The 27954-nt window shown below is 40.0% G+C and overlaps 1 protein-coding gene across 5 annotated transcripts in view; it reads right to left on the bottom strand.

Annotated features, from left to right (window-relative positions):
* The window catches only part of IL6ST (interleukin 6 signal transducer), a 54286-nt gene extending 26812 nt beyond the window's left edge, over nt 1-27474 (bottom strand). Inside the window, exons 1-9 of one of the 5 annotated variants that reach the window (XM_030566059.1) lie at nt 27261-27470; nt 19029-19129; nt 17398-17478; nt 14722-15033; nt 13183-13315; nt 11603-11763; nt 10080-10231; nt 2813-2972; nt 757-839 (exon numbers count right to left, since the gene is read on the bottom strand). In XM_030566059.1, the coding sequence (XP_030421919.1) occupies nt 757-839; nt 2813-2972; nt 10080-10231; nt 11603-11763; nt 13183-13315; nt 14722-15033; nt 17398-17473 (1077 nt within the window). In that variant the 5' untranslated portion in view covers nt 17474-17478; nt 19029-19129; nt 27261-27470. Of the gene's footprint in view, nt 1-756; nt 849-1422; nt 1451-2812; nt 2973-10079; nt 10232-11602; nt 11764-13182; nt 13316-14721; nt 15034-17397; nt 17479-19028; nt 19130-27260 lie in introns of those variants that run through there. The other 4 variants (XM_030566061.1, XM_030566058.1, XM_030566060.1 and 1 more) reach the window with 4 other exon arrangements.
* Between the last annotated feature and the right edge of the window lie 480 nt (nt 27475-27954).

The following is a 27954-nucleotide window of genomic DNA, read 5'->3' as shown; positions in this document are numbered from 1 at the left end:
GTGCCATAGAGAAGATAATGGAGCATCAGAAGAGCTTTTCCCACCTTTTTTTTCCAGACAGAGCAAGCAACAGGTAAGTGTTAAAAAGGAAAGCCTGGGTCTACCTTGTCCCTAAATTTCTCAAATTTGGACTGATTAGTCCAAATAAGGAAGATAATCTCCTGCAGATGAGAGTATTGTAGGTAACACCATGGTCTTTAGTTTATGTACCAGTTACATTCAGAAGGTCAAATCACACCTCTCACAGCTGTTTCAGGCTATGACACGGTCACACTGGGAGAGTGATACAAGCTTTCATTAAAAAAGAAAAGTATTTTACAGAAACTGTCTCCAGTAAACAGACAAATTATGGTCTCTGGGCTGGGAGTCAGAATATGCCTCAACTAGAAAGAATTCTCTGTATACTGGTTATATCTAATATTTACAGAATTTAACTTAGTTCCAATACAGTAAGACAGATGATAGCTATTTTTTCTATCCACACTCCAATGCACATGTAAATATTCATGAAAAAACTATTTTCGTTACACAACATAATAAGCTTAGAGAATGCAATAGATCATCATAAAACATGGACTATTCTAATTACATATTCAAGTTATGTAAGAGGTGAAGAAATTGTTTCACTTTCACAAAAAAAAAATCAATCTGAATTAAAAAAAAAAAAAAAAAAAAAAAAAGAGTGCCTATAAACTTTTTCTATTGTGCCTTAAAGACTTGTGCAATCAGGTAATTATTTGTAATACTACTACTTACCTTCCATATCAGATGCACAGTCCAGGAGTTTGGAGAGTGAGATATGCCAATCTTCCTCCATAGAGGTGGTCCCTTAGATGGTTCTGATATTAAAAAAACAAACAAAAAAAACAAATTTAAGAGAGATGCAGAGATTTTCTTCATTGGTTTTAACTCATCATACTTTAGCATATCATTAGTCTCTTGCATCTCTTTAACGAAAGTATATTCAAGCTAGATGATGCTGTGTTTCAGTATTTCCTTGGGAATCCTTCCATACAGACACAAAAAAAAATACTTAAAAAAATAAAAGATTGTATGCAGTGTTGTCATAGCCATGTTGGTCCCAGGATATGAGAGACACAAGTGTGACCTGAAGAAGAGTTCTGTGTAAACTTGAAAGCTTCTCTCTCACATCTACAGAACATAACAATGGCCATACTGGGTCAGACCAATGGTCCATCTAGCCCAGTATTTTCCGACAGCAGCCAATGCCAGGCGCTTCAGAGGGAATGAACAGAATAGATAATCATCAAATGATCCACCTGTCGCCCATTCCCAAGTTCTGGCAAAATAGAAGTTGGTCTAATAAAAGATATTAGCTCACCCACCTTACCCACTCCTCAAAAAAAGAGAGATTTTTAACTGGAATAACAACATGAGGTGTCTTAGAGTAGAGCCAGTGTCCTCCTGGTGTGTAAGGCAGGAGAACGTGCTCAATCTTTTAGAAGACCTTCCACACATGGGTTACTAACACGACAGAAATATGACTATTATCTTTGAATGGATATTCTGAATCTTGCTATTAGATTGTTTACTATTTCTCCTGGAACTTGTATTCTTGGGAATCTGAAATCTCACCTACGAATGTTTTAATATAAAAATCAAAGTGATTAATAAAAATACCCACAGACCAATCATGGTTTAGAACTTTTGGCAGCTTTGCTGCATTTTATGGTTTTATGCAAGGTTCTAAGACCATTAAGGTAGAGGCTCAACAACGGCCACTTTCCACCTGTCTTGTGGAGTGGAACCAAAACCAAGGGGAAACAATTTGTGGATGGCAGGAGGAGATTTTTCCCCTTCTATGCTTTATATTATATGGTAAGTGAACATTTGGGCAACTGCTAGTAATCTGGAAAGTTTCTGGAAAAAATGGAGTATACATCTTTGATCATTAAAACAAATACCACAAATATTGCCATTCATAGACTAAGGTCAGAAGGGACCATCATGATTATTCAACCTTCTTATGGGAGAAGCAGAGATTTGATTCTACTGGGAACAATTAGCACAAAGGAGTGACAAGTGAATGCGCTAAGAAAGTTTTGCAATCCCCACTGTACCATTTCGGCAGTGAATGTGGAAAAGAAGCCTATCATCTCCCATCAATTAGCAAGATTGCTGCCAATATCGCTGGACAATAGTATGTTAAATTATACACATTTGCTTTCTTTTAACTCTTAAAAATCAGGTAACTGTAACTAGCTTGAAGGTGGAATACATTATACATTAAGCATTATAAACTTACATCCACTACACTCCCTCTCAAAGAGACAATTGCTCATAGATAATTAACCTCTGCTAAGAATTCCACGCAAGTCAAGCCGTAAAATCTACCAAAACTAAGAAACTTCCAGACTAGTAACACAAAAAGGATAGCACCAAAGTGCTGCTTTAACTGCACCTATACAATGCAATACAGTGTTAAACACTGTATTGTTAAAAAAACCAACCTGACTCTGTTCTTAAGGTTTGGCTTTAACAAAAAAGGAATGAAGATATAGTTCAACTCAAGCCTTTTCCCCAGGCTTGGTTCCCTCTAGGGTTACCACCTTAGGCCTACTACTCAGCCCACATCCTAGATCCCTTCAATAAAGCTATTCCCACTATTCTTGAAAGTCATTGGCCATGTGATCAAGTCAGCAGAACCCACTTAAATCTTTCCCAGCAGGATCAACATCTGTTAAAAGGGGCAACACTTCAAGCAACCACAGCCTGACATCTGCATGTATTTTGGAGTATCACAATAGTTAATTCTGTAGAAAAATAAAATTTAATATCAAATACTACTTACTTGCTTCAGATGTGACCCCACTCTTTTCTTCACTCCAGTCACTCCAGTATCCCAACCCATTTTTCTTCATACAACGAAGTGAAAACACATACTTTGTATAAGGCTTAAGAGACTGAACAGTGAATGAAGTTCTGTGTGAAGCTGTATCTTCAGGAGGAACCTGTAAAAGGTAAAAAGAGGTCATTAAAAATGTTACCAGCCATCCAGCAAGATCAGTTAAACCCGTGTATCACTACAATCCTTTTATGAGTAGACCTAACACTAGGAGCCCTGTGCCCTAGATTACTGATTTAGCACAGCACGGAATCAAGCCCTGAAACTTCAGTCATAACTATGCATTCTTTGACGTCCAGGAGCTTCATTCTCAGAGTGGAATTAATATAATTTTTTTGATGCAGAATATATACATACAGGGTCATGATGTCCATATGGACAGCTATATGTATTTTGCACTTCACTTGGATTATAATCCATCTCATGTAGGATTATTTTAATTATTCCAAAATTTCTGAATGGTTTTTAAGTAATTCACATTTTTCATTGTAATATGTTAAAAACACCTACTGCAGAAATCCCATCCCTGCATTCTCATACACGCAGTTCCCCCTCCCACTGTAAGATTATTCTGGTCCCAGGTTCAGAGGTAGGACTATTTGCTTTGGCCTAATCACAATCTTAATGTCCAATATATGGAAAGTCATCCATGACATGAACCCCTAATTTATCCAGTTTAAGAGCTAGGAATCACCGGTTCCCAATGATATAAAGCATTTATGGTTTAGTCATGTTGACTTAGGATATATTTGACCTTAAATCATGACATCACAATTTTCTAAAAATAGCTTTTATGGAATTTTACACAGAAATTGGCACTAAAAAAACCCCCCAAAAAACAAAAAAGTGTTCTTCCTCTAAATCCTGCATAGTAGACTCACGTTAGTATACAAGTTTTTACAAGCAGAGATATTAAAAAGTTACCAGCAAACAAGATTCACGTGTCATGAGAAAGATCAACGTGAAGAACTATAAAAGGTTTTATTCATGTTTAAGATGGTTCTTCATAACTCACTCATAAGCTTTGCCACTGTGATTAATGCGGCCATTCTAAACTCACACTAATCCAAATTTTACATTACATATTGTGTGTGTTTTAGTTAAGATTTAGAAATGTTGTAGTAGGTAAAGACCTTTCTGTAAGTGCCTCAGAACTGTCATATACACATTTTAAAATTCATACAGTAGCAGTGGCAAACAAAATTAAACAAGTTTGTATTTCATCCTGGAAATACAATCCTCAGAACAACATGATAGGCCCAGAACCTCCAAATAAATAAAAGTCACATCTACCCTAAGAATATAATCTCCTGCTATTATAACTTTCAGTCACATTTGTCATAGCAAATCCCTCACATGGCAACAAAAGTGGCTAACAATTTATCAAGCACATAGAATTAACACCTTACGAGTTCAGAGTAAGACCATTAGAACACCTGACAGAAGACTTCTCAAAGTGTTTATCAGTGGTTTAGTCTTCTGACTGAAATTACTCAGAGGAAAAGAAACTAACCTCTCCGCCTCAGTACAATGGAATAAAATCGCTCTGTGCAGTAACTGTAGTTCTTTGAGATGCATGTCCCTCTGGGTGCTCCACTTTAGGTGTGCATGAACTCCTGCACCTTTGACTGGAGATTTTTCATAGCAGTGCCAATTCAGCTTCTGCATGTGCCCTATCCATCTTTGTACCCCATACTGAGGCTACATAGGGCTGTGCAGGTGAACTGCCCTCAGTTCTCCCTCTACTGCAAAGCCCCACAGAGGCAGCTCCGGAGAAGATGAGAGGAGGGTAGGTTGTGGAGCACCCACACATGGACATACATCCCAAAGAACTCCAGATGCTGCACAAGGTACATAACCTCTCCTTCTTTGAGTAAAGTGTCCCTGTGGATGCTCCACTTTAGGTGACTCCCTAGAAGTAATCCCTTAAGGAGGTGGGAATTTTGGATCAGTCTACCACTGAAGAAAGAACTGTTGCCTACTGCAGCATCTAATCTTGCAGCATGAACTGAGGCACAATGGTGTGCGTTGAGAGCTACGTTGCAGCCCTGTAGATTTCAGCAACTGGAATACGGCTGCAGACAGACTGATCTAGAAGAGTGCACAATCAATGAGGAGGTAGCACCTCAATGAAATCATAAACAGGCAATAATGATGGGTAAGGAATGGTGTAGGATGGGTAAGGAATGGTGTCCCTAGCCTCTGTTTGTCAGATGGTGGAGATGGATGGCAGGAGAGTGATCACTTGATCATTGCCTGTTAGGTTCACTCCCTCTGGGGCATCTGGCCTTGGCCACTGTCGGTAGACAGATACTGGGCTAGACGGACCTTTGGTCTGACCTGGTACGGCCGTTCTTATGTTCTTATCAATTTAGGAATTTCTGAGTGGAGACAGATGCGCCCTTAGACCTCTCAGCAACAGACAAAGTCTATGGGTCTTTCTGAATGGCCTAGTTCTGTTCAAGTAAAAGACTAATGCCCCCCTTAACATCTAGTGTATGAAAGACAGACTCCTGCATAGGTTGATTTGGCTCAAGAAAAAAAACCCTGGAAAGAGAACAGTTTGGTTAATGGGGAACTCGGAAGAAACTTTAGGAAAAATCTTTGGATGGGATTGTAATGATACGTTCTCCTTGGAGAACACAGTTCCAATGGGCCTGCCATTGGAACCTCCATCCTTCCCAACCCTTTGAGCACAAGGGATGGCCACCAAAAAGGCTTTGTTCATAGTCAGATGTAGCAACGAGCACGTAGCAAGTGGCTCAAAGGGCTGTTTCATGAGATTGTTAAGAACCAGTTTGAGATCTCAAAGCAGCATACAAGATTCATAAGGCCTGTTAGGAATTGCACTATGGTCAGAGGAGTGAAAAAAATCGAGAAACCTTCTGGCACATGGAATGCTGTTATTGCTGCTAAATGAACCTTGATGGAACTCACACAGAGGCCTTAAGTTTTTAATTCCAATGGGTAATCCAAGATTGTGGAAAGAGACAACTCGGTAGGAGAAAGATGGTGCTGGTTACACCAAAGATTGTATCTTGGTCATTTCTAAAGTATGTCTTGTAGATTCTTTTCTGCGATTTTAAACATTTTGTACTTCCAATGAACATGCAGCTTTTAGTCGCAGGAGCCACTGAGGAACCATGCCTGCAGTTGCAGAATGTTCAGACTGGTGTCAAGCACGTCACCTGAATGCTGAGATAGTAGTCTAGGTTTGATTGGGAACTGCCATGGACAACAAGAGTCAAGTCTGATGAAGTAAGGAAACCAAACTTGTCTTGGTCATGTTGGTGCAATGAAAATGACCTTGGCTTGGTCCTGTCTGATATTCATAAAGACCTTTAAGAGTAACGGAGTTGGAGGACAAGGAAAAAAACCAAAACCTTTTGTCCATTTAATGAAAAAGCATATCCTGGAGAATAGGGATTCAGTTATGCTCTGGAACAGAATTTTCTGCACTTTGTGTTGGGAACCATGGCAAAAAGAAGGCTAGCCTCTGGAAATCTTCAAGCTAGAAATATTTTATTGAGGACTTGAGAGTCCATCTCTCATTGATAATTTAAGGAGAAATGTCTGCTGAGGTCATTTGCCAGTGTCTGTTGTATATCCAGGAGGTAAGAAGCCAAGATGATTATGTACCAATTTCAAAAGATTTATCAGTTTGGCACAGAGGGGCAATATGCTTCATGCTGATTACCAATAATACATGCAAGCTACATTGTCTGTCATGATACTGATGGACTTGTTTTTGAGTAATGGAAGAAAATGAATGCAAGCATTTCTAACCGCTCTTAACACCAACGGATTTATGTGCAAGTGCTGTTCTTCTCACAGTCTAGGACAGATGGCCTCAAGAGGACCAAAATATGCTCTCCATCCCAACAGGAAGGTGTCCAATGTTAACATGACCATAGAGAGATTCTGGCTGAATGGGATTCCTACACAAACCTTGGATAGATTATTCCACGAGGTGAATGACTGAAGGACTTGACTGCCTACAGATACCAGCTTGTTCAGACTGTGCTTGTTGAGTACAGAAACTGTCCTGAGCTATCCCTGAGACATCAAAAGATGCAATCTGGTGTTCCGTGTAACAAAAAAAATGCAAGATGCCATGTGTCTCAGCTGTTGCAGACGTGTCCTTGCTAGAACTTGAGGGCTGAGCTGCACTCTATGGATAAGGTCCTTCAGAGCAAGGAACCTGTCGAGAGGGAGATAAACTTTCTCCATTATCGAATCCAGAAATGCTCCTATAAAGAGAATTTGTTGCATGGGGGCGAAGATCTATTTCTATATTTATCTGCAGGCCTAGACTTCGGAATGAAGTTGTTGTTTGAACTGCTGATCACATCTTCTTAAATGACTGACCCTAGTGAAGCCAGTCATCAAGGTAGGAAAAGGCACTTGGTCCTAGATGACAGAGGTAGGCTGCTATGACTGCCATGATTTTTGAGAACACCCTTGCAGCAGATGACAGGACGAAGGGTCTATTGTCAGAATATTTAATTATGAAATAAACCTGCAAACTAAACTAAATATAAAAGTCAAACATTCTCCATACAAAAGTACATTTAAAGAGCACCAGTTCATACACGTCTAATGAGACATGCTGGAAAACCAAGCATAAACACATAAAATATCAGGATCAAAGTCACAAATTAATCCTTGTGTTCAATGTATATATCTTTGGTGAGTGCTCTAGTGACACATTCCACATTGTAAACCTGGTTATTTATCTTCATTCAGAGCATCAGAAGTATTTAGCCTGAATCAGTCCTTAATGTTTGTGGACAAGAACTTTACAGTAAAAATTGTTATTGTCCTTCTCTGACGTTAAAGTAGAAAAAGCAAAATAAGAACCACTCTATTTTAGATTTTCCTACTGCAATTTTCAATGGCTATCATCCAACAAGATGAAGGCAATTAGAAGAAATGTGTGGTTAGAGACTGACAAACCAAATTCTCTCTCTCACACAATTTAAACTCAGCAGAAGTGTTGTGGAAAGATTTCTAATGAGGGTAGAAGTTCTGAAAGAAAGCATTTGAAATAATATTGCAAGGTAGACTAGCACTGTGAATACCAGAAAGTGAAAATGACCACAGATTGTTTCATTCACATTATCTGAAGCCATGTCTACACTAGTGATTTTACAGTGACACAGCTGTAGTGATGTAGCTGCGTTGCTGTAAGATGGCTCCTGTCAACGTAAGAAAATCATCTGCACAAGCAGCGGTAGCTATGTCAGTAGGAGAAGGTCTCCCACCAACATACACTGACAGATGTGCCAGTGTGGTCAGTGCTAACTTATGTCGCTCAAGGGTGCATTTTTTCACACCCCTGAGCAAAATAAATTATATCGACAAAAGTGTAGCATAGATATAGCCTAAGGGATCGTACAACCTGAACTCTAGTAAATTTTGAAACTATTTAACTCACTTTTTAAGACACTAGATCAGTTGCCAAATCTCCCAACCAGTTTTTAGTGGTCTTACCCATCCTTTTTTTGTTCTTTCAAAATGCTGTTCATTCCCTATTGTTGTGAGAAAAAACACATTTAAAACAAAGGAGAAAATACATAAAGAGTTCCTGAACAGGGACAGGGAAGGAGGCTGGAAGGGCAGGATAAAGGTAATTTGGATAGCATAATAAAAAGTAATGGCCTCCAATATCCATTTGTCCAATGTTACAGCCTCCTGTGCTTGACAAAAGAGAGAGAGGAGGTGCCCAAAATGAGGAAGGGGAGTTGTGTCATGCAGCCTGGACTCTTGTTGTCCAAACAACCAAACTGGTGTTTGGACAATGCTGGAGACTAGGATGAAGTAGTCAAGGCAGCCTCAGGCTTTTTCTTTGAAAATCTTGACCTCCTGGCTGTTTTTTCTGGTGTCCAACGTTGGGCAGAAAATTGAACAGAGCAGAATCTTTGTGCTGACTGAGACCTGCTAAACATCCTCTTTTTTGTAGGTGTGTATAACCCTAAAGACTGAAGTGTTGCCACAGAGTCCTTCAGGGTATGAAGCGACTAGTCTGTGGAATTTGTGAAAAGCTTCTGCCATCGAAAGGTAAATATTCTACTGGGGATTGTCTCTTGTTGAAACCCAGACAATTGAAGCCAGGAAGCTCATGTCATCACTACTGTGGTGGTGACAAACTGAAACAGGCTTCAGTGTCTGTTGCATCGATTGAAAACTGCAGTGTTTTTGCCAAGAACCGACCCTCCATTATTATGAAGTTGTACTGTTCTCAGTGTTTCTGTGGCAAATGGTCAATAAAAACATTGAACTACTCATAGTTCAGGTAGTCATATTTCGACATCAGCATTTGGTAATTAGCTATCCTGAACTGTAAACTGTAATGTTGCTGACAAGTAATACCTATGACCAAAAAGGTCTAGATATTTCTGGTCTTTCTTATAAGGGGACGTTGCTTGCCCCTTTCATCGACTGCATCCACAACCAGAGAATTTGGTGCTGGGTGAGTGAATAAAAATTCAAAAGATACTATGTTCCAGCCAGGGATTTTATCAACCTGCTTGCATGTAGTGGGGGTAGTGGTGATGGGCTGTTGCTGGAGTTTGCCAGCTGTTCTTGGCTGAGTCAAGGAGGGCTTTATTAATTGGTAGTACCACCATGCTCAGACAGAGCTGTTCAATATGTCCAGGAGCTTGCAATGGGAATATTAGACTTCTTCCAGGGAAATTTGCAAGGTACCAGTGACTTGCTTCATCACTTCATTACTGGAATAGCCTAAAGTCATCAACCAACGATAGTGGTGACATTACTGCCTTGTCAGGTGACAATGAAATGTTTGTTAAGGGACGGGGGGGGGGCAACCTCCATGTCCATCCTTGCCTCTTTCTCCTCAAAGGTCTGCTCAGGCTCAGAGCTAAGAAACCACTGAGAGTCCCTTCCCAAGCACAGTAAAGAGGCGAACTAAATGAGAGAAAAGGTATCAGCAGTCATAGGTATCAATACATAATGGAACAGAACACCCCCACACCCCAAACTAAACATCACTGAAGAGAAATAATTTATGTCATGCAGTAAAGCAGTACTTCTGGAGGTAGCAATACACTGAGGAAAGCATGGCTTATATAGTACCAAGGAAGGGCATTGAAGCCACAGACGAGCTTCAGCTGCACGATGGTGAATGGAGACTCTGGATTAGTGTGGCAGAGTGTCCAAGAAGTCACTAAAACATTTAAAATAATGTTACCTCCATCCAGTCTGGGCTGTCACTGATCCTGTATCGAATATTAAATTTCAGCTCCATCACAACAACTGTAATTTGGTTCTCCCATGACAGTTTCAAGACAGTGGGTAGTTCTCTTGAACTGACTGCTAAGTTGTGTGGAGGTAGAGGTTTCACTAGAAGAGAATGAGAAAGTACTGAATTATCCAAGTGCTGTACTGTTTAATTCATATGTATAGCATGAAGTATGGTATTTAACGCACCCGGAATATTTTTATTGGTTTACAAGTTCATTTCTCTTTTCTATTATCTAGACCAGAGGTGGGCAAACTACAGTCCACGGGCCACATCCGACCTACGTGACCCTCCTGCCCAGCCCTGAGCTCCTGGTCCAGGAGGCTTCCACCCTAGCCTGCTGTTCTCCCTCCCCCGCAGCCTCGGCTCACTGCACCGCTAGCGCAATGCTCTGGGCAGTAGGGCTGTGAGCTCCTGAGGCAGTGCAACCACAGAGTTGGGGTCTGACCTGGTGCTCTATGCTGCGCAGTGGTGTGGCTGGCGCCAGCCGGGCAGCACAGCTGTAGCACCACCAGCCACTGGTGCTCCACGCAGCACGGTAAGGGGGCAGGGAGGGGGGAGGAGGGGTGGGCGGCGGAGGGTTGGACAGAGGTCAGGGAAGTTCAGGGTGGTGGTTGGGAGTGTGAAGAGGGGTCAGGGCAGTCAGAGGGCAGGGAACAGGGGGGTTGAATTGGGGCAGGGGTCCTTGGGGGGCAGTCAGGGGCAGGAGTCCTGGCAGGGCCATCAGGGAGCAAGAAGTGGGGGGGGGTCAGATGGAGGGCAGGGCAGGAAATACCAGGCTGTTTGGGGAGGCACAGCCTCCCCTAACCCGTAAACTTGATGCAGCCCTCAGGCCAAGAAGTTTGTCCGCCTCTGCTCTAGATTACTCACTGACAGTACCAGATGCCTGGAGAGTACTCGTTCTTTGGAGGAGATAATGTATTGCAGAAAAGCTGAACAATGAGGTCTGTAATTTGCCACCTTTCAGAAATGAAAGGCCAGATTCTAGTCCTTCTTACAGCTGCATAAACATGGCTGGAGTAGTACTACCCCTGCCTAGGGGACTATACTATAATGGTTTCTATGGCACCCTTCCAATTCCAGTGAAGACATGACTCTACTCTGGTGATAATTGGCTGCCAGAAAGGTTTTTTTTGGGGTGGGAATTGGTAGGTGCAATTGGTTGCTACACTTTACATTAGAAATTAGCTGGGTAGCAGGCTGTTTCTTCCCCGCCTCCCAGATATGGAGTGAGGTGGGGAGAGAAAAATCAGAATAACCTTTCACATCAAGGCCTCCGCCCAGCCCTGCTCAGGACCTACTCCATAGTATACTACTTTTCTGAGCACAGAACTACTGCTGCCATCAGCTTGAAGTATTTTACAATATAGAAACAGCATCTACATCCTAGTTCAACAACATTCAGAGCAGTAACGATTAGTTCTATTGCAATTCTTCAGTATGTCAGGATCTTAATTAAAGCATATAGTTACCAATGTCCACAGGATCAAAATCAATGTGCTCAGATTCAGCCTTCCCAAGGGCATTCTTAGCTTCCACCCAGACCTCCAGGTTGACAAAAAACTGAACATTGGAAATGTCACAAGAGTTATTTACACCTTGTGGTTCGCAGTCAGGCAAGGTTTCTAGTGGCCTGAATTGAGAGAGAAAGAAAAAGCAAGGTTAAAATAAAGCAGCAGTCTGCATTTATACAAAGCACTTTCTATCCAAAGATCTCCAAGTGCTTTAAAAAGGAATGAATCTAGCCCATGTCATACAGTAAATCTGCAACAAAGCTGGGACTAGAACACTGGTCTCTCAAATCCAAGTCCCATGCCTTAACAGGAAGCCCAACCCATCCTTAGCCATGGAATTAAAATAAATAAACTTTTCTGTAAAGTGATAAGGTAGATGAGAGAATCTCTTTTATTGAACCAATTTCTGTTGGTAAAAGAAACAAACTTTTGAGCTACAGAGACCTCTTCCTTCTGGTAAAGCGATAAGTATAACATGAAAGGGACCCAGGCTCCAGACTGGAACACGATATGTAGATAATATTAGAAGCTCTAATGGATGACCTAGGGTGTATATTCATTGCCATAAAACTTCAGTGCTTGCACTGATTTACTTTTCTGCAGCTTTCAACACAGTAACAAGGTGCCACTGACTTGCTTACAAGACACAGCTGCAGTAGACAACATATCACCACAATGGCTTCAATTCTTTTCAAAAGCTACCCAGAATTGTGATGGGAATCTATTCCTCTTCCCTAAAACTGATCAGCTGGGGAGTCTTGCATCCACCGAGTAAGCTACATGGAGACCTCCTGAAGAGGTTGAGACATGCAGTGGATCCTGTAGCGAACAATTCATTGAAGACATGCCACACCACCCAGCTTTCACCTCATTTTGAACAGATATTACCATTGCTTACCATGAGAAGCTTAGTTACAATTAGAAGAGAGATACCAACTCCTGGATGCAAAGCAATTGGCTGGTTCAAACTGAACCTGCAAGACTGAAGTAACACGAATGGAAGAGCAAAAGCAATTTGAGCAGCTCATAGCTTTCCCGCCATCACCAGACTCAAGGTTAAAAAACAACAAGCAGCAGATATCCAACCAAAGAAGCTGTCTTCGAGGGTAAAGAATATAACCCACTGGACTATCACTATTCAGATTTATTTACCTGTTCAGCATCAGTTACAGTGATGTTTGCCACAGAAATACCCATAACTGATAGAGAATCTGGTTCAAGCTGTACAATAGCTTAAAACCAATGAGATCTGTACAAGACTCTCTTCCCTGCACTCTCTCTGTCTTGAGAAAAAAAATTATTTGCTTAAGTTTAAAATCTTAAACTGTAGGACAAACTTGAGTTGTCAAATGTTTTAACCTGAAACAGGCTACAGCAGCTTCAGAAGTCTAGATTTACAGTCTAACAAAATATCTTCTTTTTAAAAGTTTAACAATCTTAAAGTACTGGAACAGTTTTATTTAGCCTACATATAAAACCATAAAAACAATTAAGATGTGATATACTTGCCTTTTACAAAGCTTAGACAAGATACTTACCATTGAGATTTTAAACGGAAATCAGTGGCTAGGAATGTATCCCTTCCAGGATTCCAGGTACAAGTCATAATAAATTTAGTTTCTGACATCTGATGCACAATGCAACTCAAATTTTCAGGCTTCTCTGGGGGCACTGTATGAAAAAAAGTTACTATATGTAATTTATGTGCACATACATTTGATTCCAATGAAAGCAGCGATGAATACACTGATGCAAGAGTAATTTAGTTAAAATGGGAAAAATGTATTTACTGCTGCATTTAGTAAATGCTAAATATTAGGAAATAGAGAACCTCTAGTGAAGTGTAATACATAGATGCCTTGAGAAAAAAAAAAGTCTGTAGCAGTAGGAGTCATCACTGACCAGAAAGCATATGATTTGGGGATGGAATGAAATTTGGGACAGGGTAAGGCCTAGAAGGCTAGCATAGAATGCACTGGAATGAAAGGCAGCAACGGGAGCAGTGATGGCAGCAAATCGGTTTGTGAAGGAAAAGGAAGAAATAAGAGACCACACATGGCTGTAGTATTGATAATATTTCAGGAGTTTAAGCTATGAAGATGTTAACAGATCATAATGGTTTATTACTATAGATAGGTTCTCTCACCTATACAAGATACAATGTGTGCAGAATGGGTAAAATTCATCCCAACATAGAGAGCCCACACCTCATCTCCAGATTTTTATTGTTTGAGCCCTAAGCATGCGTTTTCTGCACTACATTCTGTTCTTCGTTATTCTGCAAGTACTAAGACAGACAACATGGTACTCTGGGCATGGCTGAGCTAATTAACTTTGGATTTGGATTTCTCATTTCTATATGTTAGAAATATTCTAGTCTCCTACCACTAGCAATCCTCTGGAAGTTATGTGTGGTGTTGCAATATAATTTCCCAAGAATACTTCTTTTCTACAACTACTGCATTCCAATGGTAATATGCAATTTTGACAGCTGTGAACATGATGAAGAGCAGGTCAGTTGATAACCCCTTCAGAAACTGAACATGAAGTTTTATGAATATTATTAAAAAGGAAAAAAAACTAAGTTAAAAACCAAACAGATATTATGAGAATGAGACACAATCATTAAAAACATGGTTTAGAAAAATCAGACTCTTCAAGAACCATATTCTTTCTATCAAGCCCTTCTTCAGCTCAATGGTTTCTAAGAGGTACCATTTTCATTGTGACACGTTCACATTTTCTTCACAGAGCTTCATGCATGTGCAGTTCTCTTGGTACCCTTTTACGTATATGAAATACTTAAAATGTATTTTCTGCTTTGTGGATCATCTTTTTCCAAGTACTTTCACTTGTTCTGTGTTTTACACCTTTGGGGGATTTTTTGTATAATTGTTCCAGAGGAAGAAGGGTTAAGAGGATACACCAAAATGTCCTTGAAAAACAAACATTTTCTACAAGGCAGAGAAGAAAATGGAAACTTGCCAACATTATACAGTCTCTCTGTGTACACAAACATTTAATGGGAAATTTATAACGCCCAACGAAGAAAAAGACAGGAATAAAAAGCTACTTACAGCCCAGTGTAACTGCAATTCCATAGATATTCTGCTCAATCTGTCCATCTGCTAAAACGTTGCATGTCAGAGGAGTAGCTAAAGTAGAGGTGTCACTAAATGTGACACTGGAAACGGTTCTGTTTATTACACGGTATTGTTCTTTAGGCACTACAGAATTTTTGATTTTCCAAATAATCTGATTGGCACGTATATTGCCAAAGTCAAGACAACTCTCATTGAGAATGCACAGTGCTGTAAAATTGGAGCCAAGGGTCAACACTGGAGACTCTGGGATAATGTAACCACATGACTGTACAAGTCCACCTGAAACTAAAAGGGATAAAATCAGTGTGAAATATCACATTTCCATATTAAATCTTTGTATTACTATTTCTACAAATAATCCAAACACTACTGCTACTGAAAGATTAGGAAAAATATTTGTGAAGACTCTTTTGTGCATCTGGCAGTATGTGTCTATAGACAGTTACACTGTATTGTGCAGGTCAAGCATTATTTCTTGTCTAATGCACTAGCACGAGCAAATCACTCATGCACTGATTTAGGGGAAGTTCATGTGCATGCTCTTCCTCAGGTATTGCAAGAGAATGTTACTAGTAACAAGAGAAGAACCGGAACTGAAGTGACAGAGAGAGAAAATGAGTTTAAAGATAGGACGCTTAAGTATTTTTGTTTTTTCTCCTACACTCATCCTCTCCCCACTGCTGGAAAGACCTTTGTAAACAACAAAAATACCCATTATAAAAATTCTGTATATACTATTTTAAAAGGTTCTCTATCAAAAACAAGACTTCTGAAATTATTTGGTCCTCCCTACCCCTCCAAAAAGTTGCCTGAGCAGCACTTATCACAACAATAATAATTTTAGGAAATTCAAGAGGCATCTCTCTGGTAACAGAAAACAATTTTTTTAAAAAACACTACATCAACTAACTACTAAACTACATTAACTATACAATGTGTACTATTTACAAGTTCAGCTGAAGACTTGCAGATTCAAGGAAAGGGAGCTCCAACAACCGTCATGGGACGCTGTGGGTGGCTCTGCCCTTAATGCCTGCATGCAGTGCATGAGGCACCAGATGACGCTCATGCCTCCTCGATGGGTACCGCTAAAGAGAAAAACTGACAACCCTGCACTGGAACAGGCACACTGACAGTGGAATTGACATGTGCAATCACTCAATGTGGCATTTTCTTTTGACTCACATTAATTCCCTTCTTTTGAAGGGAACACTTCATGACTCTCACAATTGTGAGCCTAAAATAACTAAGATCTCTACTAAAGAGAGAGAAATGTACAAACAGTCTGGGGACTGAAATGCAGAAACAATGTAAGAATTACCACAACCGGCACAGGATTTATTGATTACCTATACTATTGTAGGCCTCAGGTACTAAAGGGAATGAGTTACAAACTCACTTTTTTTAATCTGTTCAGTTATTCAGTATGCAAATTAAGCATAAATTAATACATCACTAGTTTAAGAATTACACATTTAAAGTTGCTACTTAGCCCTTGGTGTCCATGAATGACACCAGATAAATTATCCCACTGAAGACTGAGAGTCTAGGGTATTGCTCTCAATTTTCCTGAAGAGGATGCAGTGGTTATGAGTGAGCCAGCCTGCCTGAGAACCATTATGTCACATCCAGTGACCCAGTCTGCAGCTTCACCTTCCTTTGCTGGAAGCATGTGGACAAAGTAGGGAGCAAAGCACTGAGAGGTGCTGCACTAGTGCAGCCAACTACGCAGGACAACATCCCTGCATTAGAGGCTGTATTCCAGGGAGATAAAGAAAACACAAAATTTGTGTCTGCAAGGCAGGAAGGTGAGAGAACAGGGTCAGAGTTTAAACAGGAAGACAAAGGAAAGAACAACAGGTGAAAAACCAAGCAGACATGGAAACAGAAAATTACAGTATGAGACAAAAAATAGAAGAAATAATCTAATCAATAACAGCATCTGTTATCCATCAGAGAGAAGATGGTGGTGCAAAAAAAAAAAAAAAAAAGACAAAAATTATAAATGGGAAAGACCACCATATCTTCTGGGATAAAAGTACTTTCAGACTGCACCTTTTAAGAGGTATAATTCAGAGAAGGAAGTGTGTCCAAAAACTAATTCTCAATCTCTCCTTTATTTCATTCTTAGATGTGTAATTCAAGGTGAGGAATTCTATATGTATGAATGTTTTACCTAGAATGTTACATGTTAAAGAAAACTGTGATAACTGGCAGTTTTAAGAAACATCTGTTTTTCCAGTTTATTAACTCTTGTGCATTTGACAGCACTGTGTCTACTCTGTTCCACTGCTGCCTCTGTATAGCGAATTTCTGCCTTTTGCTTTGCTCTTCCCACAGCAACAAGGGAAAGACCATAGGAAAATGTGACCACAGAGCTTCAGGTGCAGTACCTGGAACTAATTTTAATTTTTTTTTTTTTTTTTTTTTTTTTTGGTGATCAGCTGGCTAAAAGGACATCAAGGCAAGTAGCCATAATTGAGTGAGAACTTCGTCTCTTTGGATTATTTGTTTCTACAAATAGCTAGCACAATGGTGCCCTAATTCCTCATTGGGACCACTAGGCACTACTGCAACATAATCATCATTAGCAACAGCTAGCTGCTCTAATAAGTCCATGATCTGTCCAACATTTTCATTTAGTCTTACCTCCAAGATAGCAAATGCTCATGGAAATATATAAAGCATTCATCACCCAGCTCCATCGAGAAGACATTTTGCACATAGTTCCTGTAAAAAACAAAGATTTTATGTAGTTTCCATTTACTGCATTTGTGTAACCACCAGCTTCCCTTTATTACTGAAACCTTTGATACCCTGCAGAAAGTCAGGATGGGAAAAGGAAAAGAACACACCTTTTTTCCAATCACTGCAGGAAAAACAGCAAGCTACATGATATAAATAGACGGGCATGGAATTAAAACTGTGCATCTGTGCACTGAACTCAAGCCTGTACACTCAAACTTCTATTCCATATGTGGCAAAGTATACAAGAGAAGTATTTCATTCTTTAGGAAAGCTGTCGGGTTTCTAGACTTCTGTCCATCTCTAGGTCTTTCTTTTTTGAGCCTGGAATTTTGGGATCATTAAAACAAAACCCTAAGGATTAGACTAAGGTTACCAGCGTTATTTCACTTTTAAAGTAAATGACATTTAAAACCTGTTTTTCAAGTGTGAATACTCCTCTACAAACCCAAACACCTCCCTTTCATGATTAGAATTTAAATTTATCTTTTCATGTTCAGGGCCCAAACCTCATATCCGAAGAAGTGGGCTGTAGCACACGAAAGCTTATGCTCAAATAAATCCGTTAGTCTCTATGGTGCCACAAGTACTCCTGTTCTTTTTGCGGATACAGATTAACACGGCTTCTACTCTGAGACCTCTTATATTTAGTGACTCTCTAACAGTTTGCTAATTTTCACTGCTAAGTGTTCACAGAAGAGAAATACACTACAAATTGCTACATGCATCTGAGGAAGTGGGTATTCACCCACGAAAGCTCATGCTCCAAAACGTCTGTTAGTCTATAAGGTGCCACAGGATTCTTTGCTGCTTTTACAGATCCAGACTAACACGGCTACCCCTCTGATACAAATTGCTTAATAATCTTATTATCTAACAATCATTTTATAGCCTTTGCATAGACTCATTTTACATTCCTCTTTTAAGTCTGAAAGTTCTAACCTCTCATGCTCTTCCCTGCTTCTAACCTGCAGTTCCAGATCTAGATTTGGAGACATGGAAGCATTCCACAGTATGCTTTCCCCTTCATATAGATGGACTGGATGGAGCTAGCAGGCCTATTCTGGATTTCTCACTCTGTAATACAAATTCTTAAACTTAAATTCCACGCTGCTTAAACTCAATGGCCACTCATCTTTGCAATCTATAAACAGACAGCATATTCAAACAACTGTAGTATGGGAGTGTACAGCAATGAATTTACTGTAGTGTTTACCACAAACTAGGATTGTTACAGTGACTGAAAATACGAAGTATTCTACAAGAGTACATTTTATTTCTGAAAGCACCAATGAACTACATAACGAGCCTCTGTTTACAGTTGTTCCAGAAAACACTGAACATGAGGGAAAAAAACAAGTGGAAATATTAGCCTTAAAACAGTAAACTCAAAATTAGAGGATGGTATGGAAGGAATAGCTCAGGAGACTGGCAATGCAATAGGTAAACTTTCATAACTACATCACTATCACCCTCCCGACATTTCACACTCAGAGAAAATTCCACTATTAAAACAAACAAAAAAACCCACTCACATTCTCTCTTCTGGATTTCCCAGTGCACTCCCTTTATACAGGGAAGGCCTGATCCAAATTCATTTCGCACGTTTTATTGGACATAATTGCACAAAGGATTCCTGGTAAGAAAATAATGGGTGGCTTTAGAGTAACAAAAAGAAGGGAAGAAAAGGAGCTTTGTGGAGAAAAGACAGTTAAGAGGTTGAGAAACCCTGGTCTAGTGGGCTGAGAATAAAACTAAGAGTCAGAAGTCACAAGTTCTCATCTGGCTCTGCCACTGTCTTGCTACATGGCCCACAGTAAATCCCTTAACCCCAGAGCCAGATAATGAGCTGATTCAACTGCTGTGCCCTGCTTTAGCAGTGCAGAACGGCCAAAACACCCTCAATGGAGATTTCCCCAGCGTGAGAAGAATGCAGATGGAACAGAACTAATATTAGGCAGGTTCTATAAGACTCTCTGTAATTCCCCAGCATAGTCAAAACTACATACTAATAATCCCCATTTGGTGTACAGCTCCTTGGAGGTCTCTAATGTCCAGAATAATTTAAAGTAGCACTCCTATGCTGGGTATACTTGGAAATCTGGACTTGTGTCTAAATTTCCCTACCTGGAAAAATGGGATTTATTTAGCTACTTCACAAGGTACATGTATTTGAAAGGCTTACTTAATATTTGTACAACCCCATGAGGATCAAGCATTAGATAGCTGCTGAGTATTGCTAGCAATCTTTTCAATGCAGAGAAAAGAAACTACACAAGTTATAGAGAATGTTTCAGGGGAAGAAAAAAAAATCTTATTACTCCATACATATTAAACACATGCTCAAAGAATAAGTTGGCTCTTTTTCCTAAATTTTCAATTTTGATCACTCAAATGCTTTTTACTTTGGCCACTGTTTTCCAAGAGCTAGTAAAATATCACTTCTTATACACACTAAGCAGAAAAATAAATAGTCACATTCTCCATAAATCAGAAAGAAAGAAAGAACTAACTTATTCTGTTAGGACAGTTCATATATCACAGTCAAAAATCGTACTGACCGGAAATAGTAGAGCTATACTATAAAAAGGTTATTGTTTTAAAATGAACGCTTTCCCTGAAAGCTTGTGTTTAGAAATTACACATGGGAAAATCTCAAACTTCATATAGCTGGTTACCTTTTCTTCTTTCACATCCTCCCCATAAAGCCTGCCTCTGTCACAATGCCTGCAGATTGCTCCCATCCAACACCGGATAGGCAACTGCTAAGTGAAGCTGCAATTTTTGCTATGTTCTTTTCAGTATATGGTTCCCTCATCATCCCAACTTGCTCAAACTCTGGTTGGCTAGCTGTTGTCATGCAGACAGTCTGTACTCTAGAGCACTCACAATCTTCTTTGTCATTTGTCTGTATAGCACCTAACACAATGGCACCTTACAGATAGAATTTTTTGGGAGAAAATATTACTAATTGCTGTTTCTTGAGGTTAATATTGTATATGTAAGTTGGTGGAAAAGTACAGAATGTTATTAGTTTATGGTAAAGTTACGCATTTGCACTTGCATTTGACATTGACCAGTATGTTAACTTAGGTAGACCCCAGTCCTAAAATTTGATCTGCAGAGATTAAAGTATCTATATTTATTTTTAGAAGGATTTGGGGCCATGTTTATATTTTGAGACTAATGATGAAAGAACTGTATATATTCTGGACCAGAGTTAGTTTTGCAGTGCTATGAAATATGAATATTTTTAGACTTGAAAAGTGGCACTCAAATGTGGTGAGGGCCTGTACAAAACTCAGATAATTTGATTTTGCTGGACAGACAGAGGAACATAAAGATTAGTCTGAAAGCATGATTAGAAAAAGCTACTTTTAAAATCTTCATTTTTAAAAAAAATATTCAAAAATGTCAGCAGGTATTCTAGTTGAAAGCAAGATCTAATCCTAAAGATGTGAAAGCATGAGAATTTCTCTCTTCTCTTTTCAATTACAAAGGGGTTCAAAAACAGCCTTAAACTATGGAGAGCCTACTACTTCTCCAGAATAGACAGCAGGTTGGCTGGGACTAGAACCGTGGTCTTACAGATGAGAAGAACAAAGAACTCCATTAAAACTCTCTACTGCTCACAGGCAACAGACAGATTTTTACATTGTAAAGAGCAAATACCCACCAGTAGACATATAGTGGAGAACTGGGCCCACATTTGCAAAAAATGTAGCATTTATCTGTGCAGAGTGTGAAGTGGCTATAAAACACTATCAAATCAGAACAGTGTTGTCTCTCCCCCCCGCTCCCTCTCACACACTAGTTTTGCGCTAAGTGTATGTAAAATCAGTACATAAAGTGCAAGGCAGTAGAGAACCAAGTCTACCATGATCAGTGCTGTTCCCACTAAAGGGAGCAGCAAACTTCTCATCAATTTCAAAAAGGGTAGGATGAGGCCTACAAGCTAACTATAACAAAAATCATTAAGTAACATTGCTTCAATTACAACCTATTTTTTTCAAGTATATCTGGTGCACAAATTTAACCTTAAGGAAAGTTATAAGAAATAGTGACAAACTATTTTTGAGGAACATGGAGACAGAAGTTAGTAGTTTCAAATCAGGGCATTTAAAAAAAAAGACCTATAATGCAAGGACAGTTTGGCCAGTTTTCTCTGAAACATTTACCTTTGTTAGAGTAAATATAGCAATCTTAGACAAACTGCTTTTTGCTGGGTTTGCTGGGTTACCGATACGGGGGAGTTTTAAATAACATTTTATAATGGAAGCTGGTAGCTACATGCAATCATATTTTGGAGATGCACTAGGCTTTTCATAATACAGGACATATTTTAGTGTCAGTTGCACCTACTGGATATAAAGTTTTTTAAATCTTGTATGTTCAGCTTATATGCAAGCAGTTTATATGTAAAGCAGGCCAGAGCACAAAATGCTAAATGTTTGTCATCCCCAAAATGTGAGGTTTGTTGCTATTATCCATGATTGGGGAGGGCGGGGGCATCACCATAGCATGGTATTGGTTCATTTAGTAGATATAACCAGAATTCTGAATATTGATTATAATTGCTGGATGATATGTGACTTGTATTTTGGCAATTACACAACATTTTATGATTAAAACAACAAATCCCGGATGTGCTGTAAGCTATTAAAAGCTATGGATGTCAGAACTTGACCTATGCTTAATGGTACTTATAACTTAGTCTATTAGAAAAGAAAAATCTGTTTTAACCTTATGTTGTTCTAGTGCAATCACAGACAGTAATTACAAAACCAGACAATTCCAGAGCATAAATTAAACGATGCAGAAAATAAAGTTGAATAGTTAGACCTGAATAGTTGAATAGTTAGTCACAGCTGAAGAAGTTAAACAGAGAAAATGGAAGATTACTTCATCTTTTTTAAATAACTTGTAGATCCACAATTCCTTTTTTTCCAGATCATTGTTTAGTTTAGGACATAAAAATGTGTTCTTTCCTATGCAGCTTTCATGTACCCTATAGACACTAGGGTTTCAATTCTCTACTACATTACACCTTGAGTAATAATTTACACCTATGCAGAGGGAATATATAGTGCTACCACTACTGTAACTGAGTGGGAAAATCTAATTTGGTAATATAGCTGCACTGATGTGACTACTGAGGGAAGAAGGCAGTGGAGAATCAGGTCTCAAGCATTCTGCACTGAAGAATTAACTATAAAGATACTCAACACTGTAGTGAAACAAGCAGTTTGTGATTCCACTGGACTACAGCTTCATAATTACAATGACTCAGTGCTTACCTGAATCCAGGCAACTGGCAAGGATTTCTCCATGTCCCCCAAAAGATTCACCCTCCCATTTATTACCCACAATCTTAGATGTCAAGGCTATCTTCTCTCATGAGAGTGACTAGAATTACTAGTTTCTGAATCAGCAAACCTGTTATTATAGTCCATGTTAGGATTTTTTAATTTAATTTTTTGTAAATGATTTATTAATGGTACTTTGAATGTTAAAGTTACGTGCCCAAAAAGAAATTTGGCAGTCTTTTTTTGGGTAGATAAAATTAAGTCTTTTAAAAATAAAGTTGTACTGAACACAAGACATACTTGTACAGTATGTATCTTACATGGTTGGACTTATGTTTTGTCATTCAGTTCGCTTATTACTTGTTATGTACTTTTCTCATCACTTAAAAAACCAAAGACCACTCCAGATTCAGAGACAACTATGCTTTCTTGTTAAAAGACCGGGATGGAAAGGGAGAAGATTCTTAAGTGAATATGGGTTTGTGGTAGAGCCTCTGCTCCAGGATGGGTAAACAATAAAAATAATCTTCTTTTAAAAATTTAAAATAAAATCTATACCAAAGCGTCACCTAACTATTAAAATAATTTCAAAATATTTAGTAGTATGTTTGTTGCCAAGTTTCAAAGAAAGTCAAAGCACTCAACTGGAAGTCACTGGCTAAGCACATGGAACCAGAGTTTGTTGAACACCTAAACCAGCCTTTGAAAGCAGTAACCTCTTCTGCCTGTGCTTAAAGAGTTATTTTCTTCATTTCAGCTTATTCCACTAGTTCAGCTCAATGACTAGTTTGCTCAAATGAAGCCAACTGTCAGTTGAAAATGTAGGAAACAGTTTTCTTTCTTCCATTCTATGAATAAACATTGAGTATAAGAAGGTAAAATCTACTAGCTCTAAACTCACGAAGGACATGGTCTTCTGCTCAATTCAATGTGGATAATACTTTTCGTTTAATAAATAAATTGTAAATGAAAATCATGTCTTAATAAGAAAAAATTTATCCTGCACATTTAACTTATTTAATTTAAAAAATGTTGTTTGTGCATTTAATTGAATTCCAAATTCCATAAAAATAGAGCTTGAATAAAAAATTTAATAAATAGGAAATGCATCATTCAGCATTATCTAACATAAAAAAAGTAAGACAAGAATCTGAATAGATGTACAACTATATAGATAGAGTGTATCCTCCTGGTTAGCAAAAAAAGTATTTAGTGTAAAGATTGTAATTAATTCAATGTGTTTTAACAGTTAACAACTGAGAGTCAACCTCTCTAAGAGAATAATCAAAAAGTAGAAATGCAAAACAAGATTAAATAATTTAAAATCAAGGTTTCCTGCTTGCTGGTTAAAATCAGTGATTCAATTTCCTTTGATTAAAATCAATCCACCCTGCTCTGTGGCTTTAAGATTTTACGCTGGGGATGAGGAGAACAGAGAGAGACACTGCTGTTGCTGCCTCTTATCCACAAACTCAATTGGGACAAAAAGAAACACCAGTCTATGTTGTGTGGTTGCTTTTCGTCACCAATTCCAGAAACAAGCTTCTGAGCTGACTTCCACTTAAAATTCTGGGTGTCGTGACTGACTAGTACGTATGAAAAACACTGTCTTTCCATCTTAGTTTCCCCATGTATAATAAATAGCACTGAACAGCAGTTACTCCCCAATGTGCACTTCACAAGTCAAGGACATACAAAAGTCCGACATGCACTCTATAAATAAATGTTATACTAGAAAACTGGAGGGAGAATTTAGCAAGTAGAGGGCCCAGTGAACAAAACCAGTGGCAGGCCAGTCTTCATTTCCAGTGTCAAGCAGAACTGCCTGGTCAGGAGAGAAACACAGGCAGCTTAAGTGCAGATCAGCAGTGTGTTACAGGAAGCAATTACATTTCACTTGCCCACAGCAGATCTTATGTTGTCCCAAGCTGCTGCACAAAAAGAGATTTCCTAACTTATTTCACTCAGCCATCAAACAACAAGGAAGGAAAAGGAAAGGCAATCAAAGAAGTGATGATTCCAAGGGCCTCACAAATTACTTTCACAGCTCTGTCTGCCTAACAAGCAAGGGATCAAGGCTGTTATATTACCATTACTAGTCAGGTGGTCTATTTTCCTTGTTTGCTCAAATAAGAATGTAAATGTTCTGACAACTGTTCAGCAACTCAAATAATAAGAATATAAGCGTCATTTCAACTCTTCTGGACAATCGCCTACATGCTATTGCAAAGTTGTTTTTCTATAAATTTTCTTGGCATTATTATAAGAAATATATATTCAAATAGATTGAGTTCACTGAAAAATACATACACCCCCCGCCCACACACACACTTGCCTTACACCTCACGGTGGAATCTTAAATTTATTTCACATTTTAAGTATCAAATCAACATGTGGCAAATGTGGACCAGGCAGTATGTTTTTTGCCTTTTCTACCACATGAGACTGTTCTTCAGTTTGTCTCCTTCAGCTCCTTTAAAGGAAACTTAATGTTTTCATCTAATGTTTTCCTATAGTATCTCAGTAGTGACATAATGAAAAAAGTCTCTGATTACCAATACTTTAAAAATTGGTCAAACTGAAGTCAATTACACTAAACCTTAGTTTGCAATAAATTAAGGAACATAATTCAACTACTATTATATCTCTGTACTGCAGATCTCAACACTATGAGATAATAGATGTAGTATACCAATACTTTTCTGTAAAACTGCAGTCACTTTTCAGACTTTAAACTATGTAAAAAACAGCACACATTTTAAACTTGAAATCACCAATAGGGATTAATCTATTCAGTTTACAAATAAAAAAATATTTTCTCACTACCAGCCCTAGATAGTCAAATCTTGTATTTGAAAATCAAGTTTCTCCTTTTGGGCTCATTCAACAGTTTTATTTATAAGGGGGGGGGGGGCAGAAAAAAAATCAGTTCCCTCTCATATGGTGGTACTAGCTCTCCAGTGTTAATAAGAGTAGGTAGTTGTATAAGCTTAATTTATTCAAGTAAGCATATGACTTAATAGACCTAGGCAGAAGGCTAGTTGATTACAATAGTACCAATTTCACTCAGAGTAGAATCATACCAATCTGTTATCTTTAAGCAGATACAGTACTGTAAAAGTAGAAGAAAAAACTGTATATAACCCTTGAGAAAAAGCTCCTATTTTCAGATTTGCAGCTAAATACTGAAGCTTTGTTTTTGATTAATACTTAACTTCCAGGAATCCATCTCCATTTTCGATTCTGTGCTCTCTTGATTTGGTTAGAGATTTTAAAACGTTAAAATTTCCATTCTCTCCCCCCCAACCTCATCGTAGTGTATTTCAATTCGGAAGTTACCTATATTAACAAGTATCATACTCGTCTCTTATCCTTGCACTTTTCCTCTGAAGAGGTCAGAGAGCTTTAAAAAGGAAGTTAAAGCACAGCTAAACCCATTTCATATATGGGAAAACAGGTACAAAGAAACAAACTGATTTGTCCAGGGCCAAACAGCAGGCAAGTAGGAGAACTGGGAACAGAATCAATGTCTTGCAACTCCCAGGCCAGCTTCCCATTCTACTGGATCACAAGAAAATCTTTTAAGGTAATTACACCTTGCATAAAATGTGTCCGTGTGGTTTGGGGCATTTTATTAATGGCTGTTACTTAATGCCAAGAGTCATACTGCTTTCATAAGTTATCTGAAAGGGTATTTTGGTGCCAAACTAGGATGCCATTTCATTTGTGTCAGGGATTGGCTTATAAACAGGCGCAGAAGAGGTTACAGGCCGCCTCTTTCGAGCATTACACGTCTGCCTTTCTGAATGTGATGGAAGGACCAGAATAATCAAAAAGTAGGTGTAAGGGGAAAGGAAAAAAAAACGCTCGCAAGCGTGCACTCGGGTGCCTTTAAACCCACGCCAAGGGCTGCAACCCCCGGCTCCCTGTGGGGCACGCTCGGGAAGGCAGGATATCGGCAAAGCGGCCGGGAGCACTAGTGAAAACGCCGTTAGCTCAGTTCATTTCACCAAGGCCCACCCGCCCTGGCAGCGCTCTCCAGCTCCGGGCGCGATCAGCTGGCGGCACAGCGCGGCGGCCGAGCTGGCTCTTGCCAGACAGACACCCCCCACCCCACCCGGGGCCGCCGCTCTGCTCCCGGCTCCGCCGGCGCCACGGGGCCACTTAACGGAGCGTCTCAACGGCCACCACGGAGGGTCAGCGCGGCTGGCTCCGCACCAGCACGCTCGCCGCCCCGAGCGGGCCCAGCAAAGCCGGCTCGGGGACCCGCACAGGCACACCCGGTGGGGGGAGGGGAGACTGTGGGGCCTGCAGCCCGAGCACGTTATCAGGCGGGAGCAAGGGGGGAGAGCGTACGAGGAGGGGCTCCGGGGCGAAAGGAGCCGCACGCAGCCCCAGTGGGACGCTGACCGACCCCCCCCCCCCCAGTTCCCTGAGACTCCTGCAGAGCCCCCGCCCTACCTGCCGCATCCCTCACGGGCCAGGCACGGTACGGGTCCTGCTCGCCCATTCGCTAAGTAACGGCGTCAGCCCAGGCCTGGACCACAGACCCGATCCCGTCCTGCACGGGTCACTGTCCTCTCCCGGACCCAACTCGGACTCCCATTGGCCCGGGCCGGCCAGGGGGCAGACGTTCCAGAGGAGGCGGGGCTTCCCGTAACGAGTTTCCCGGATGCCAAAATTCTAGGGTTGCGGGGCCATTGCTAGCGGGGTAGGAGGGAACTAGGGCGGTTCCATTATGCTTGCAAGGTGTTCCCCCCTCCCTTGCGGGTGTTTGGAATATTCTTTCGGGCCCTTAAAGGTGGGGGATGGTAGGATTTTACTCCTCTTGTAGGATCGGGCAGCGAAAGGTTCCATTCCCTCTCGCACCTGAGGGGTGGTGGAGGGGATTAGAACGTTCTAATCCCCAGGGATGCGTATGGAATGTTCTATCCCTCCTGCAATTCAGGAGTCTCTCTCTGCCTTCTCAGTGCGGGTCCATAGGACCTGTAGCTGCGGGGGTCAGAGGCGCTTGTATCGGGTACCAACGGGGGTTGGGGCGTTGGATTATTCTGAGCCTGCCAGCAGACCTCTGCGTGCAGGGCGGGACAGTTGTTGAACTGTGCTAAACCTCCTGTAGCCAGGGAGGAGGTTTCAGAGTTTTCTAATCCACTTT

This window comes from Gopherus evgoodei, chromosome 6, assembly GCF_007399415.2.
Source record: "Gopherus evgoodei ecotype Sinaloan lineage chromosome 6, rGopEvg1_v1.p, whole genome shotgun sequence".
Lineage (NCBI taxonomy): Eukaryota > Metazoa > Chordata > Testudines > Testudinidae > Gopherus > Gopherus evgoodei.
Note: the sequence above shows the minus strand (reverse complement) of the source record. Positions and strands in the feature narration are given on the sequence as shown.